General features: G+C 40.8%; 1 protein-coding gene across 1 annotated transcript; it reads left to right on the top strand.

The window, feature by feature from the left end:
• The first annotated feature begins 495 nt into the window (after positions 1-495).
• Positions 496-16,939, top strand: mest (mesoderm specific transcript). Its single transcript, XM_053688066.1, has 13 exons — positions 496-1,795; positions 2,651-2,793; positions 5,005-5,194; positions 7,731-7,810; positions 9,665-9,742; positions 10,137-10,273; positions 10,750-10,808; positions 12,027-12,067; positions 12,182-12,252; positions 12,347-12,448; positions 13,668-13,744; positions 14,892-14,955; positions 15,683-16,939. The coding sequence occupies exons 2-13, from the start codon at positions 2,773-2,775 to the stop codon at positions 15,798-15,800; spliced, it is 1,038 nt and encodes a 345-aa protein (XP_053544041.1). The 5' UTR covers positions 496-1,795; positions 2,651-2,772; the 3' UTR covers positions 15,801-16,939.
• Positions 16,940-16,945: the final 6 nt, after the last annotated feature.

The raw sequence follows: 16,945 nt of genomic DNA, 5'->3' as shown, positions 1-16,945 counted from the left end.
GAGAAAATAAGAGGCTGAAGAGAGAGAGAGAGCGAGAGAGAGAAAACAAGAGGCTGGAGAGAGAGAGAGAGCGAGAGAGAGAGAAAATAAGAGGCTGAAGAGAGCGAGAGAGAGAGAGAAAATAAGAGTCTGGTGAGAGAGAGAGAAAATAAGAGTCTGGTGAGAGAGAGAGAGAAAATAAGAGGCTGGTGAGAGAGAGAGAGAGAAAATAAGAGGCTGAAGAGAGCGAGAGAGAAAATAAGAGGCTGGAGAGAGAGAGAAAACAAGAGGCTGGAGAGAGAGAGAGAGAAAATAAGAGGCTGAAGAGAGCGAGAGAGAGAGAAAATAAGAGGCTGGAGAGAGAGAGAGCGAGAGAGAGAGAAAATAAGAGGCTGAAGAGAGAGAGAGAGAAAACAAGAGGCTGGTGAGAGAGAGAGAGAGAGAGAGAGAGAAAACAAGAGGCTGGTGAGAGAGAGAGAGCGAGAGAAAACAAGAGGCTGGTGAGAGAGAGAGCGAGAGAAAACAAGAGGCTGGTGAGAGAGAGAGAGCGAGAGAGAGGGAGTGACTGTAGCTGCTATAACATAAGTGAGGAGTGGAACTGACGTGTTTCCTGGATGTTTAAAAGCAGTTAAAACGCACCGTGTGTTGGTTTTTAATGATTAGAAGACGTTACGTTGGTGAACTGCTGCAGTGAAACAGGAATAAAACCATGGGCGGAGTTACCAGCGGCGCTCGCGTTAATGTTCCTGAAATCAATCACAAACAAAGGACGTTTACGAAACGTTCCAGTCCACAGCTACAGTAAACAATAAAAAGATGGTTATTTTGTCTGGGTTTGGAGTCTGTCTCTTACCGTACGTCTCGCTGTGTCTCCCTCACACGCCCACCGTGTCCGGGGACGGAAGAGCAGGTGCAGTGAAATCCCCAGCCTGGGCTGTGTTTACACTTACAGTTATTCAACTGCTGGAAACGATCTAGCGATAGCTACAGTTCCCTGTGTGTCCATCATCCGTTTTCCACTCCGCTAATCCGACACAGTGTCGCGGGAACCCGGAGTCTATCCCACTGACCTCGGGGCACGGGGCGGGTGACACCCTGGACCGGGGGCCAACCAATCGCAGTGGACAATCACACACACACACACACACACACACACACACACACACACACACACACACACACACACACACACACACACACACACACACACACACACACTACGGACCATTTTAGGAATCAGTCAACCTACAGCGCAGGTGTTTGGACTTGGGGAGGAAACCGGAGCACCCGGAGGAAACCCCCGCAGCACAGGTGTCGGGATTCGAACCCCCAACCCACATCAGTGCAAATAACGTACAATATATACGTATAAAATGAATAATAAATAAAGAAACAAACAAATAGTTAACTCGTTTTATCAACAATGAAGTAATTAGGGTACAGTTTAGAACATATCATCATCCTTTCAGTAATACGCTTTACTTTTCTCATTTACACACCATTTTCAAAAAGCAAATCAAACGTTTGAAGATTTGCAGGTGAGTCTTTGCATTTTTTGTTTGTTTGTTTGTTTGTTTGTTTGTTTGTTTATTCATGTTCTATTTTCTGGAACTGCACGCTGCAGAGTTTTGGACACGCCCTGTTGTGACGTTTTTGTGTTAACGTATTACGATTCTTCGTCTGGTTATTTAGTGATGTAATAGATAAATAAACTGTAGATGGTGAAGCTTCGTACAAATAAATAAAACAAAAATAAAATAAACGTCCAGCTCACGTCGACCGAGGCTGGAAATAAAGACGTGTACTTCTAAATGAGGTAGGATTTTATTTATTTCATTTTATCTTCAGTCACGAGCAATATTGGTACATCTCTCTCTCTGTCTCTCTCTCTTTCTGTCTCTCTCTGTCTCTCTCTCTGTCTCTCTCTGTCTCTCTCTCTCTCTTTCTGTCTCTCTGTCTCTCGCTCTCTCTCTCTCTGTCTCTGTCTCTCTCTCTGTCTCTCTCTCTGTCTCTCTGTCTCTCTCTGTCTGTCTCTGTCTCTCTCGATACTTTCTTAAGATGGGTTGGTGCTTCATATTGTCTTAAAATGCAATATTTTTTTCTTTATAGTATCATTAATTTAGTCTCATCACCCTGGCCTAGCACTAGGAATCTTAAAATGAATCGATTCCGTGCAGTTGAGAATTGAGAGTCGACCCCAAAGCATTGGACTGTGATTTGGTGATTATCCTCAAAACCACCTGATTCAAGTCATCTGCTCATCTCCAGGTTTAGTGTGTGTTTGAGCAGGAAAATCAGCTGAACAGGACACCAAGTTATATAGAAACCAAGTTATCATGTGGTGTGGTTAATCTATATATCTATATATCTGAATCTACAGTACACGCTACTGATTCTTCTGTTTGTTTGTTTGTTTGTTTGTTTTATAGGACTATAAAACATTTCAATATTATCCAATATTTTACATATTTGAATACTTTATCAAATTAAATGTCTGATAATAATAATAATAATAATAATAATATTTTTATTATTGTTATTATTTCTAAAAAAAAATAGATGCCTTTATGTCCTATGTAGTGCCCTTAGTCGAGGACATGTGCAGTGATTTAGGATTGAACCCATGTTATATGTGCGGGTTTAGTGTGTAATGTACCATCCGCTCCAGCAGGCGGCGCCGGAGAGCGGTTTGTGTTTAATGACACTGAGACCTTCAGAAGCAAAACACAAAGCCACACGGAAGGAAGGAGACTCTGGTCTGCTCATGCAGCTGAAGGGGAGAACCTCGGGGTCATGAGCCGCCACACTTCACCTGTACGTATACCTCACCTGTAGTGAGACCGGAAGTCATATACAATTCAACTAAAATGAGACAGCGTGCATGGTGCAGGTCTTAATCATTCACTCAGCAATACACTGTGAGTGAGTGAGAGAGAGAGAGACAGACACTAATCTGAACATAGTTGCTTACAGCTCAGATAAATAGACCAAGATCAGCACTGTACTGAGAAACATGTCATTGGGTAATTATATATAAATATAATTTTGGTTATATAGGTATTTTATTTATTTATATATATATATATATATGTATATATATGTGTATATATGTATATATATATATATATATATATATATATATATATATATATATATATATATATATATATTTTTTTATATATATATATATATATATATATATATATATATATATATATATATATATACAAACCCTGCTGAAAAAAACAAATAAAGAATAGAAACCCTCATAGAAGTTTTAATGGTTGTAATGGGAATTGTATTGGTTTTAATGGAAACTGTAATGGTCCCTGTGGGTCTCTACTACTAATTTGTTGCCTTTTATTGTTTGGTGGCATGTCATGTATAGTGGACACCATTAAGGACCATTAATGGTTAAGGACCATTTAACAGCTGATGGTTTTAATGGTGTATTTGTAGTGGAAACCATTAGAATTTCCATGATGGTTTCTTTAGTTTTTGTTTTTTGTTTTTGTTTTATCCAGCAGGGACGCATTATTCTTTCGTTTGTTTTCCTTGCATATTTTTCAAATTTAGTGACAGTGAACACAGTGATTTCACGTTCAACAGAACCGAGAACCTGACCGTTAATAGCCTCCGTCATGTGTTTGATCGAGTTGTTGTGAGTGCCATTACTGCACTGCGGACAATGATCTCGGGTAAATTCTAAGCCTGAATCTTGTTTCGTAGACGCTTTTACTCATTTCAAGCTTTCCGTTCTCTTATTCTATATAAAGCTGTCCGTTTCAAGCTTGACCCGAGTAAGATGTGTCTAGGAATAGGTTTGATCATCTTAGACGTGGTTTTATTGCAGCCTTATAATAGAAAGGAGCAACTATTTGGATCTGTCTATATACAATATATTTTCACTTTTTACAAAAAATGAGATGTTAAGCTTTTCCTCCCCTCCCCCACCATCCCCCGAGCTCCTGGTGGTTAAAGTAAAAGGCTGTAAATACACGGAGATAAATCTACTGTATTCAACTCTGATGAAATCTCTAATCCTTTAGAATGTAGCCTACTAATGTAAAACGTTCATTTCTCTCTTCATACCAACCCGCACTCTTAAAAGCCGCTTACGTTAATCCTGGCACTTAGGCTGGATCCAAAATGGTGCACCACACCCTATACAAGTGCACTTCATCAGTGTCGGCTCATGTAATGCACTTAATGTACCATTTGAGTGTTTTTTTGTTTTATCATCAGAGGTGTCCTTATTTTGGTGTAAATTTCTCAGTACAGTAATAAAACGTGGTTTAGGATTTTTTTTTACGTTGTTCGGCGTTCAATACAATTCAATAAAGTGCGGGGGTAACGTTGCGCGTGCGTGTGCGTGTGATCTCACTCTTACAATACATTTAAAACTCGTAGTTGGGGTTCTGAATGAAAAACCTACAGATTGTTTTGTTAATGCTCATTTGCATATTCATATACAAGCCGAGCATGATGATGAATAAGGAATAAAGCGCTCCGTGTTGTGCTGTTCGGGGAAAATAATCAGCAGCGGTGCGACGTGGTGCGAAGCGAAGGTTCCACCCTGACGTCGATTGTTTTCCGAATAACAGCACGTCTCAAAGTGTTTTATTGCTTTCATAGCTACCCGGGCGGTTTGCCAACGTTAAGGCCTTTTCACTTATTGAAGAACAACACGCTGCACTTTTATCCTTTTATAGTTGCGTGTGATGTTGTGGAATGTCCGTTCGATCCTGAGCTTGTTTACGTTATAGCTTCGCCATATCAATGATCAACGAATGGCGTAAATGTAAATGTAGGAGTAGGTTATATGAGCATCCTCGAGAGCAGTCCCTGTGTAAGGTGTTGCTATAGAAATCTTTAGGTATTGTGCACTATTATCAGAGCTGTTGTTCGTGAAAATGAACGAACACGTCGTAAACAGACCGAATCGAGAATTCATCTGTACTGTAAAGACGATCAGACATCACGTTGCACAGTGTTGTTCAGCCGTGTGTGTGTTTTGGGGTTTAGGCAGGAGCGGAGTGCGTGTCTGCCTGCGCTGTGATGAGGGAGTGGTGGCAGCGTGTGGTGCTGCTGTTGTGCGTTCCTCTTCTCGCCGTCTACCTGCACATCCCGCAGCCTCCGCTTTCACACGCGCTGCACACCTGGCACTCCTCCGGGCGCTTCTTCAGCTTCCGAGGAAACGAGATCTTTTACAGAGGTGAGCTCGGGTCATGCGGAAAACAAGCATCGTCGCGGTAAATCCACCAGAGACGTGTTTTCTTCTGCATTTTTTCAACCTAATCTCTGGGTAGTGTATGGGATTATTATCATGTCTCGCAGACATGAATTTTGACATGTTTTCCTGCACTGAGCTAAGAACCGAAAGCCCGTTCTCACTTCTAATGGAACTTCTAAGGTAACTTGAAGGGAAAAAAAAAAACATGTTCCATCCATCCATCCATTTTCTGTACCGCTTATCCTTCAGGGTCACGGGGAACCCAGGGAGCATCGGGCACGAGGCGGAGTTACACCCTGGATGTTCATCACATCATGATGCTAGTTCATCACAGGGCTCAATCACATACACACTCACACACTCACAACACTCCAGTCAGCCTACAACGCATGTCTTTAGACTGGAGGAGGAAACCCCCACAGCACAGGGAGAACATGCAAACTCCCTGGAGTTGTGAGGAGATCCTGCTAACCACTAAGCCGCCAATGCTTTAAGTAAATGGTAAATGGTCTGCACTTATATAGCGCTTTCACCCAAAGTGCTTTACACTGTGTGTCATTCACCCATTCACACACACACACTCACACACCAATGGTAGCAGAGCTGCCATGCAAGGCGCTAACTTGCCATCGGGAGCAACTCAGGGTTCAGTGTCTCGCCCAAAGACAATTCGGTATGTGCAGTCACGTGGGCTGATAATCAAAGCGCCAACCCTACGATTAGTGGACAACCCGCTCTACCACCTGATCCACAGCCGCCCATAGTAAATAAGAAATAAAGACTGTAAGTAAGGAAAAAAACCTATTTGTTCTGTTAAGGAATATAATCATCTTGATGTGAAGCGAACTTACTGTTCCCACCCTGGACTTGACCAGTTTCCAATAACAGCACGTCTAGCAGTGTTCAATTCCTCCTACACACTGCATTTTATTACATTATGAGTTTTATTTATTAAAGAACGACACGGCATATCATCATCAACATAAGCATCAGCGTTGTTTTAAGTGTGTACAATAATATTTTGTACATATAATATAGTATATTTATGATTATTCGTTTGTCCAATTACTTTTGAGTCTGTAAAAATATAACAATAATAATAAATCAAACAAATGGCTCTAATTCCTAAACGGTTGATGCAATATTTTTGTTAAACCCCTTGAATTAAAGCTGAAAGTCTACACTTCATCCTTCATTTCAGATCCATTGTGATGGTGTACAGAGGCAAAATTGTGCATAGTTGTGTCGCTGTCCAGATACTTATGGACCCCGCATGTATACAGTAATTTAATAAATGGTAAATGGTCTGCACTTATATAGCGCTTTTATCCAAAGCGCTTTACACACTGTGTGTCATTCACACACACACTCACACACCAATGGTAGCAGGAGCTGCCATGCAAGGCGCTAGCTTACCATCGGGAGCAACTTGGGGTTCAGTGTCTTAATAATTATTTATGTTCATTTATTCAAGTTTAAAAGAGCTTTTTATTCCTGAACTTTCCACCTGCACAACATATTAGGTCCAAGTTGACTTTATTGATTTAAAAAAAATTGTAATTTAATTATTGAAGTAAATAAATACAGAAACATTTATAATGGTGGGTTAATTTTTAACTAAATTTGAAAAAAAATCGCAGTTCCTCTGGCAGTGATTCACAGACCCCTGTGAAAGTGGTAATATAATCAAGACCATTATTATTATTATTATTATTATTATTATTATCATCATCATCATTATTGTTTTTTATTATTATTATTACTATTATTATTATTATTATTATTATCATTATTGTTTTTATTATTATTATTATTATTATCATCATCATCATTATTGTTTTTTATTATTATTATTACTATTATTATTATTATTATTATTATTATCATTATTGTTTTTATTATTATTATTATTATTATTATTATTATTATTATTATTGTCATCATTATTGTTTATTATTGTCATCATTGTTGTTAATTATTATTATTATCATTATTATTATTGTTGTTTTTTATTATTATTATTATTACTATTATTATTATTATCATTATTGTTTGTTATTGTCATCATTGTTGTTTATTATTATTATTATCATTATTATTATTGTTTTTTATTATTATTATTGTTTTATTATTATTATTATCATCATCATTATTGTTTTTTATTATTATTATTACTATTATTATTATTATCATTATTGTTTTTATTATTATTGTCATCATTGTTGTTTATTATTATTACTATTATTATTATTATCATTATTGTTTTATTATTATTATTATTATCATCATCATTATTGTTTTATTATTATTATTATTATTATCATCATCATTATTGTTTTTTTATTATTATCATCATTATTGTTTTATTAATATTATTATTATTGTTTTATTATTATTATTATCTAGTCAGTCATTAATGTGTGTATGATGATGTAGAGCTGCCGTTGGGTGGAATAGACATCAGCGACTTGCTGTAAATAAACAGAAATAACTGAAACCCCTTTGTGGTTGATGGCAGAGTCGCTGGGCGCTGTAGGGAGCTCTGATGTGGTGCTGCTGCTTCATGGGTTTCCCACCTCGAGCTACGACTGGCACAAGGTAAGCACTACGTATAACGCTAATGTCCCTTTCTTCTGAGTAGTCTTTTATTATTATTAATATTATGTGATTAGCAAAAAAAAAAAAGAAAGAAAGCTATCTAAAAGGTTTCTGAACTATGGACTGTGTTTGTATGTTGGTGCTCAGAGCCAGGTGAAGTCAGTATCTCCGGGAAACCTAAATAAACCATTTTTTTTGTGTGAGCAGATGTACAAGATACTAGAGGTGTGTACACAGGACACCATCTTTTTAATCTCACTCTCATCTGTTCTAGCATTTATTATCTTTCTTTCTGCAAACTTAGTTGTTCTGTTTGCAAAACATACAGTATCTCACAAAAGTGAGTGCACCCCTCACATTTTTGTGAGTATTTGATTATATCTTTTAATTTGAAAACACTGAAGAAATGACACTTTGCTACAATGTAAAGTAGTGAGTGTACAGCTTGTGTAACAGTGTAAATTTGCCGTCCCCTCAAAGTAACTCAACACACAGACATTAATGTCTAAACCGCTGGCAACAAAAGTGAGTACACCCCTAAGTTAAAATGTCCAAATTGGGCCCAAAGTGTCAATATTTTGTGTGGCCACCGTTATTGTACAGCACTGCCTGAACCCTCTTGGGCATGGAGTTCACCAGAGCTTCACAGGTTGCCACTGGAGTCCTCTTCCACTCCTCCATGATGACATCACGGAGCTGGTGGATGTTAGAGACCTTGTGCTCCTCCACCTTCCATTTGAGGATGCCCCACAGATGCCAGCGGTTTAGACATTAATGTCTGCGTGTTGAGTTATTTTGATGGACGGCAAATTTACACTGTTACACAAGCTGTACACTCGCTACTTTACATTGTAGCAAAGTGTCATATCTTCAGTGTCGTCCCATGAAAAGATATCATCAAATATTTACACAAATGTGAGGGGTGTACTCACTTTTGTGAGATACTGTAGGTGTGCAACAATTATTGGCACCCCTATGAATTCACATGAGAAATATATATTTGAAGAATATTCCCATTGATATTTTACATTTATTTTTGTACACCTGGGTGACTAGGAACAGGAAATTGTTCAACCATGACTTCCTGTTTCACAGGGGTATAAATATGAGGTAACACATAGACCAAATTCCATTAGTCATTCATAACAATGGGTAAGAGCAAGGAATATAGCTGTGATGTGCGGCAAAAGGTTGTTGAGCTTCACACAATGGGGCGTGTCTATAAGAAAATAGCACACGCATTGAAAACGCCCATTTCCACCATCAGGGCAATAATTAAGAAGTTCCAGTCAACTGGAAATGTTATGAATCGAGCTGGAATTGGACGAGTGTTTATATCGTCTCAACGCACCGTGAAGAGGACGGTTCGAATGGACAAAAAATCTCCAAGGATCACAGCTGGAGAACTGCAGAAGTTAGTTGTGTCTTGGGGTCAGAAAGTCTCCAAAACTACAATCTGAAGTCACCGACATCACCACAAGCTGTTTGGAAGGGTTTCAAGAAAAAAGCCTCTACTCTCATCCAAAAACAAACTCGAGCGTCTTCAGTGTGCAGACACTACTGGAACTTCAAATGGGATCGGGTTCTATGGTCAGATGAAACCAAAATAGAGCTTTTTGGAAATAAACACCAGAGGTGGTTTGGAGCTTTTAGGTAAATGTCATGTCTGACCGCTCGCTCCCACCGGCACGAGAGTAAAAATGCGACTTCCAGCGCACACCTCTAGCGTACACTGTATGTACAGAATAAATAGATTGGCGTGTAGAGAAAGTGTATGGAAAGTGTTTCTGTATGAACGAGGCTGCAGTTCCACTCATTCTGCGCGGGTCAATGTCATCACCTGTTGTTTTGTAGATTTGGGAGCCTCTGAGTCAGCGGTTTAACAGAGTCATTGCACTCGACTTCCTCGGCTTCGGCTTCTCTGACAAACCTGTAAGCTCCATGTTATCATCTCTAACATCATATTTACTGACAATTTTATAATCAAGTCATGGTTTGTTTGTTTTTGAATGTAAAATATAAGAGGTGTAAAGTTTTACTGCTGTATCTAAACATCAACCTGGAAGTTGAGGATAGTTATGGTTTAGTTTGTCTTGATTTAATGTAAAATAATTCAGGAAAACCAACCTGAACAACATTAACTCTCTCCATTACTGTACTCTTTTCCTACTATAGACTTTTTCTCACGCTCACGTCTATCTCATCTTTAGAACCGTCACGTGACTGTAGTCGATGGAAACACAGAGACATTTTCTTTTGCTGACTTTTTGGAAATTTGTTTTTAAAAAATCCCGAAATGTTTGAAATGTTGAAACGTTCGTTTCAGAGGCCGCACCGGTATTCGGTGTTCGAGCAGGCCGGTGTAGTGGAGGCTTTAATCTGGCATCTGGGCCTGGCTGAGCAGAAGATCAACCTGCTGTCACATGACTATGGAGACACTGTAGCACTCGAGCTCCTCTACAGGCGAGATGATGTCTTCTTACATGGCTTACTTACCTTTAGTGAAACAGATCAGAAGAGTTGTGAAAACTGCACTAGAAATTTCTGCTTGAAGTATTTAATGGATTGAGGTTGTTTCAGAAGTTAAACTGAGAGGGAACAGAGCTGAGCCACTTTATTACACAGAACTTTATTTATGGACTTTAGTCTTTATATGTGTGGATTTCTTGAGTTAATACGGATGTCTGGTGAAAATTTCATGTGAATAACCTCACTGGAACTATATATACTGAAAAAAATGTTGTGTTCAATACTTATTTCCCCCAGTGTAAATGTAAACGTCGCAGGCTGTGGGCTATCAGAGTGAGAATTAGAGAGTGAGAATTAGAGAGTGAGAATTAGAGAGTGAGAATTAGAGCTATTTAAGATCCACTGAAGATGTTACTGGTGTGTTTGTCCATGTGATCTTCAGAAATCTTACTTGCAGTGTTAACACACAGGAGTGACAACAATCGAACTGGACACGTGGCCATAAGCAGTCTCTGCCTTTCAAACGGAGGTATGTTTCTCTGGCTGTCTTTCTCTGGCTGTCATTCTCTGACTGCCTTTCTCTGGCTGCCTTTCTCTCGCTGCCTTTCTCTCGCTGCCTTTCTCTCGCTGCCTTTCTCTGGCTGCCTTTCTCTGACTGCCTTTCTCTCGCTGCCTTTCTCTCGCTGCCTTTCTCTGGCTGCCTTTCTCTGGCTGCCTTTCTCTGGCTGTCATTCTCTGACTGCCTTTCTCTGGCTGCCTTTCTCTGGCTGCCTTTCTCTGGCTGCCTTTCTCTCGCTGCCTTTCTCTGGCTGCCTTTCTCTGGCTGCCTTTCTCTGGCTGCCATTCTCTGGCTGCCTTTCTCTCGCTGCCTTTCTCTCGCTGCCTTTCTCTGACTGCCTTTCTCTGGCTGCCTTTCTCTGACCGCCTTTCTCTGGCCGCCTTTCTCTGGCCGCCTTTCTCTGACCGCCTTTCTCTGACCGCCATTCTCTCGCTGCCTTTCTCTCGCTGCCTTTCTCTGACTGCCATTCTCTGGCCGCCTTTCTCTGACCGCCTTTCTCTGACCGCCATTCTCTCGCTGCCTTTCTCTCGCTGCCTTTCTCTGACCGCCTTTCTCTGGCCGCCTTTCTCTGGCCGCCTTTCTCTGACCGCCTTTCTCTGACCGCCATTCTCTCGCTGCCTTTCTCTCGCTGCCTTTCTCTGACTGCCTTTCTCTGGCTGCCTTTCTCTGACTGCCATTCTCTCGCTGCCTTTCTCTGGCTGCCTTTCTCTCGCTGCGCTTCTCTCACTACACTTCTCTCGCTGTCTTTCTCTGGCTGCGCTTCTCTTGCTGTCTTTCTCTGGCTGCCTTACTCTCACTTCGCTTCTCTCACTGCCTTTCTCTCGCTGCTCTTCTCTAATGGTCTCAAAAAGCAAGTGAAACCCCTACAAGACTACATCCAGACTGAACAGACCTTTACAAAGTACTGACCCTGGACACTCCTTCCTTAATAATCCTCCTAACGATGATATGTTTAGCATTGTTTTAATCCGTTTATTACTCACATTACTTCACATTATGTGAAGCGTCCACCCTTTTGACTGAACTGTTGCTATAGAAACGATAACGAACCTATAAGAACGATCGTATTAATATAAACTTGTTACTACTGTCAGTTATATAAAATTAGTCAACACCTTCTGACCAATCGGAATCCAGAATTCAACAGCGCCATGATGCAATGATGTTTATTTCACATGATCGTTCCAGGTATATTCCCCGAGACGCATTACCCGAGGTTTCTTCAAAAGGTGACTCCAAATTCACGGCACTGTTTATATAATCTTACAGGTTTTGTTTGTTGTTGTTGTTGTTGTTGTTTTTTAATGAATAAGCAATTTGCCTACATTTCTTGATGTTTGCAGGTCCTGAAGGATTCTGGGTTCATCTCCCCTCTGATTACCAGACTTATAAACTTCTACCTCTTCTCGAAAGGGTGAATAGAATACAAGACTTTCCCAAATACACACGTTAACACTTTTATCATTTGCTCTACATCGTAAATAAGTGTGTTTCTCTGCGTCTGGCAGGATCGGAGACGTCTTCGGTCCGTACACGCAGCCGACCGAAGCCGAGCTCTGGGACATGTGGACAGGAATCCGCTTTAACGACGGAAACTTGGTCATGGACAGGTGACAATCCGAGCTGCTGTGAATCTCATGAGGCTCACAGGCTCTTAACTATTCCCGAAATCAGCTTACCGATGTACACGTGAAAATAGAAAACACTTAGAGACGTGATTTATAGGGAAACAATCAGCGACAGTGTGGTGTGCTAAAGCTGATGATTTTCTACAGACAGCGTGTGCTGAAGTGTTTTGTTCCTCTTATACCACAGCACTCTGCCAACTCGAACAATTTGGTCATTATTAAAGGGATAGTTCTCTCATCATTTCCTCACCCTTGTGTCGTTCCAAACCTGCGTGCGGTTCCTTCTCCTGCGGGACGCAATAGAAGATATTTTGAAGAATGTTGGTAATCAAACAGTTTTGGTGTCCATTGATTTCCATTGTACAGACAAAAAAACAAACACGAGAACTTTTCTCGAAATATCTTCTTTTATGTTCCGCAGAAGAAAGTCAGTCATACAGTTTTGGTACAATATAAAGATGAGTAAATGATGACAGAATTTTCATTTTTGGGTGAACGACCCCTTTAAAGAACGACATGTACTTTTTATAGTTCCATGTAATGTTGTGGAACCTTTACGTCACAGCAGCTTTAAAAAAAAAAAAATCATTCCCTCGCCAGACTTTCTTCTTATTATTATTATTTTTTAACGTCTCATGAAGTCATTAAGACGGAGTAAACGGAGAAACCCCACACGGTGTAAACTCCTCTATCCTGAGGATGTCAGAAATGCTACAGCTTTACCTCTCAAAGCACCGACACTGGAGACTCCTTCCACGAATGTTAAACAAACATCTCGTTAGAGAAGATTTCATGTCAACGATTATACCTTTTATCTTTGTCAGATAGCGACACGTTTATAACCTGTTATTAATCTGGCATGATGCGGAGCGTCTGCTAATCGATTCCCCGTGTAAGCCGTTACTATAGAAACGATAACGTATTAGAGCGAGCGCATGAATATCATCGTAAACCGGTGATTTGCGGACGCACTACTGACCGAGCTGCTGTTTTAGGAAATTAGCGAACATCTTCTGGCCAATCAGAATGCAGAATTCAGCAGCGCTGCGGTGTAGATTCTTATAAAACGATGGGATGTCTAAGTAGTTCACGACGTCCTGCGGTTTGTGTGTCTGAGTCGAATGAAGTCAATCAAAAAGTTCCGAAGGCTGCGGATCTTCTCGTAACGCCGTTTCGTCCTTTCCCCGTGTGTCTCCTGCAGCATCCTGCAGTATATTAATCAGAGACTGAAGCACAGAGAGAGATGGGTTGGAGCGCTCACCTCTACACTAACCCCATGTGAGTATGTTTAGAAATAAACAAAGCTGCACAAGTCAGAAACGTACAGCACACACAGAACGAGACAGGTGAGATGAGAAGTGGTTGTAAACGTGACGTATTTGATTACGGCCTTTTTGTCCTTTCCCTTAGCTTTGGGAATGCTGTGTGTGTGTGTGTGTGTGTGTGTGTGGCCAGTGTTTAATCACACTATTGTCCTGTGGAGGTCGGAGTACCTTCACCGTAACGGCTTATTTAGGTTAAAAGGTTTAATCCACTGGAGGAAAAAAAGGAGACGATTGGCCTCGGCTGTGTCTCAAATCACATTTGACTACATTTTAGTGTGCTTGTTTGTCTGGTCACACATACTCTGGAAATATTTGGACGTCATGAAGACACTCCATCCATTTTCTGTACCGCTTATCCTACTCAGGGTCACGCTAAGCCTGGAGCCTATCCCAGGGAACTCGAGGCACGAGGTAGAGGACAGGGTACCGATCCATGGCAGGGCGCATTCACACACACACACACACACACATTTACACACTTTAGAGATGCCACTCAGCTTCCAACGCATGTCTTTGGACTGGGGGAGGAAACTCCCAAAGCACAGGGTGGAGGTGGGGTTCGAACCCCCAACCCCGGAGGTGCGAGGCTAACGTTACATGGAAATGTCAAGAACAAAATACAGATGCCTTGTAAAATCATGCCTCATGCACCATAGAACAGAAGGGGCGGGGCTTGTTGCAGATAACTGACAAAACCAACATGGGCAGGAATAACCGCTGCTCCCTGTACTCTGTCATTCTTAATGAAACGTGGTATTCCTGAAAACCCCAGTCAGTGCAGGTTAAAGGAACTCCATACACTGCACTGGCAGTGGATATTACAGAATACCGGCTCTATGACGAGCTGTAAAGATTCCTACGGAATGCGTGTAGCGTGTTAACGCTGACAAATCCAAACAGACGTGCGGTAAAATGACCCAAGAGATGTGTTCAATTTGTTATGGACTGTGGAATGGAAGGACGTGGTACTACACATAAAAAATGTTAGATATTCTCTGTTAGCTGGATCTCACTGGGTTTAGGAGGAACTATGTCTTGCATCATCACCACACTTTTTATTTTTATTTTTAAGAAAGACAATGTCCTTTGTACTCTTTCAGTGCACATGATCTACGGACCGCTCGATCCGGTGAATCCGTCCCCCCAGTTTATTCATCTCTACCAGTAAGTAAACATAAACATCGTTACTCAAAGGCACAAAATTAGACTTGACATCTGATTACTTTCAAATTTATTCCACAGCACTGTCGAGTTCTCGAGTCCGATTGGTCAGAGATTGTTGATTTGAGTTTCTTTAACTGTAGCACAGCTGCATGAACAGGTTTATATTAACACGCTACTGTTTCTATAGTAACAGCTTACACGTAGACTTGTAAGGCGCATGCTCCACCTACACGAATTACAAAAAAAAGGTGTCTGATTTTTGATATGCTGACGTTTCCTGTAAGGGGACGTCTAACACTTTATGGAAGGAGTCTCCAGTGTCATTTTCAGGACTGAGGAGTTTACGCTTTGTGGTTTCAGTCACATGACATTTTTAATGTTGAAGAAAGAATAAAAACAAGACGGAGGCTGGTGAGAATACCAGAATACAGTCAATAGCCGCTCTACCGCACGTGATGACAGGAACTAGCTGGTCTCACATTGCACGATTACACTTAAGTGTAGCTATAAACGGTTTAAAAGTATGTTGTGGTTAAATTAGTGGCATTACAAGAAAGAAAACACTTCAGGATGTGCTTTTATGGTGAAAGGTTATAGCAACAGTACCGCAGCTACATCACACCACCCTGTCGTTGATTATTTTTCTACAACAGCATGACCGTTTTAATCTTTATGTAATAAATACATTGTCGAGGTGACACTGCCGGTATCTATTTTCTTCCTGCAGAAAACTAGTTCCAAGGTCGACTATAACGGTTCTGGATGAGCACATCAGCCATTACCCACAGCTCGAAGATCCCATGGGCTTCGCAAACGCCTACCTCAACTTCATCAACTCTTTCTGAACAGCGCACGCTGACGTCACGCGCCGCACCGCTGGACACGAGGCGAAGCGAAATCACGGCCCGGGGTCGTTATCGCAGAGTAATGGTATTACGAGCTATGAAGAAAGAGGACTCAACAATTGCTCAGATCATCTAGAAATTTCTTTTTTTAGTATTACTGATCTGCAGGTTTTAAAATCAGGATTCGAAAACTATGATATGGGGACTGAACACATTCACGAGTCCTAAAATAATTCTACAGCAGTAGGCTTAAACGTCTTAGTGGAAATTCTTATTAATTAGGAAAGATATAGGTTGGGTATCTTTATGGTGACTAAACTAAACAGTCGTGATGTTTCAGATTATAAACCGGTTCGAACCAGATTTTTTTTTCCTCTCTCTCCCAGTTTTACGCCATTGTAGGCAAAAAATCGAACTCTCATTAACGTAGAGAAATCTTTCCAGACAGAAACGATCAGGGTAGATAAAGATAAGTGATTGGTAAGTATGGTTCAGTATTACACGTCTGTCTCATTAAGAACAGGTAGGAGGTTTGAAAACAGAGCGAATCCATCCATTCTGCGCGTATCTAAATCTCAAACATAATCGTCCTTCGATGAGAGAAAACGCAGAGGAGGTGTTTGAGACCGTCATCTGGACAAACTAAACGCGGTGTTCCCGTTTCTATGCTGACATTTCGCCTCGCTGCATGGCTTTAAGGTTATACAAGCTAGCTGTGAATACTGTGACATGCAAATCATTAGCTGCTCCTCTGTCGGAACTGGCGAGTCGCATCTTCGCTGGTTTAATTGGTGCCACAGTGCCAAGGCTTCAAATCCAAGCAGTGTGCGTAGGTCAAGCGTCTCTGCTCTCTCTAATCATCACACTCTGAAAAGACCATCAGTATCTGAACTGTTTTATTAAATAAATGTTTCTTTGACTTTTGACAAGGACGCTTTTTGTCTTAGATAAGAGGTTCCCATCAGTGGTCCTGGAAAGCCGCCTGTCCTTCCTGAGTTGTAGTGGGTGTGCTAGGGCAGGGGATAACGCTCAAATGTGCAGGACAGGGGGTATTATTCCAGGACCAGTGCTGGGAACCTGTGTCTTGGATCAAGAAGAACCACCCTCATGCCATTTAAGGAAAATAAAAAAATTTTTTTTTTTTT

Source organism: Ictalurus punctatus, chromosome 19, assembly GCF_001660625.3.
Source record: "Ictalurus punctatus breed USDA103 chromosome 19, Coco_2.0, whole genome shotgun sequence".
Taxonomy (NCBI): Eukaryota; Metazoa; Chordata; class Actinopteri; order Siluriformes; family Ictaluridae; genus Ictalurus; species Ictalurus punctatus.
This window is presented reverse-complemented; position numbering and strand designations above follow the sequence as displayed.

Coding starts and splice junctions, on each gene's coding strand:
- mest (XM_053688066.1), top strand. CDS start 2,773: ATGAGCCGCCACACTTCACCT. Junction 12,068..12,181: donor ACCCGAGGTTTCTTCAAAAG/GTGACTCCAAAT, acceptor TGATGTTTGCAG/GTCCTGAAGGATTCTGGGTT. Junction 14,956..15,682: donor CAGTTTATTCATCTCTACCA/GTAAGTAAACAT, acceptor TTCTTCCTGCAG/AAAACTAGTTCCAAGGTCGA.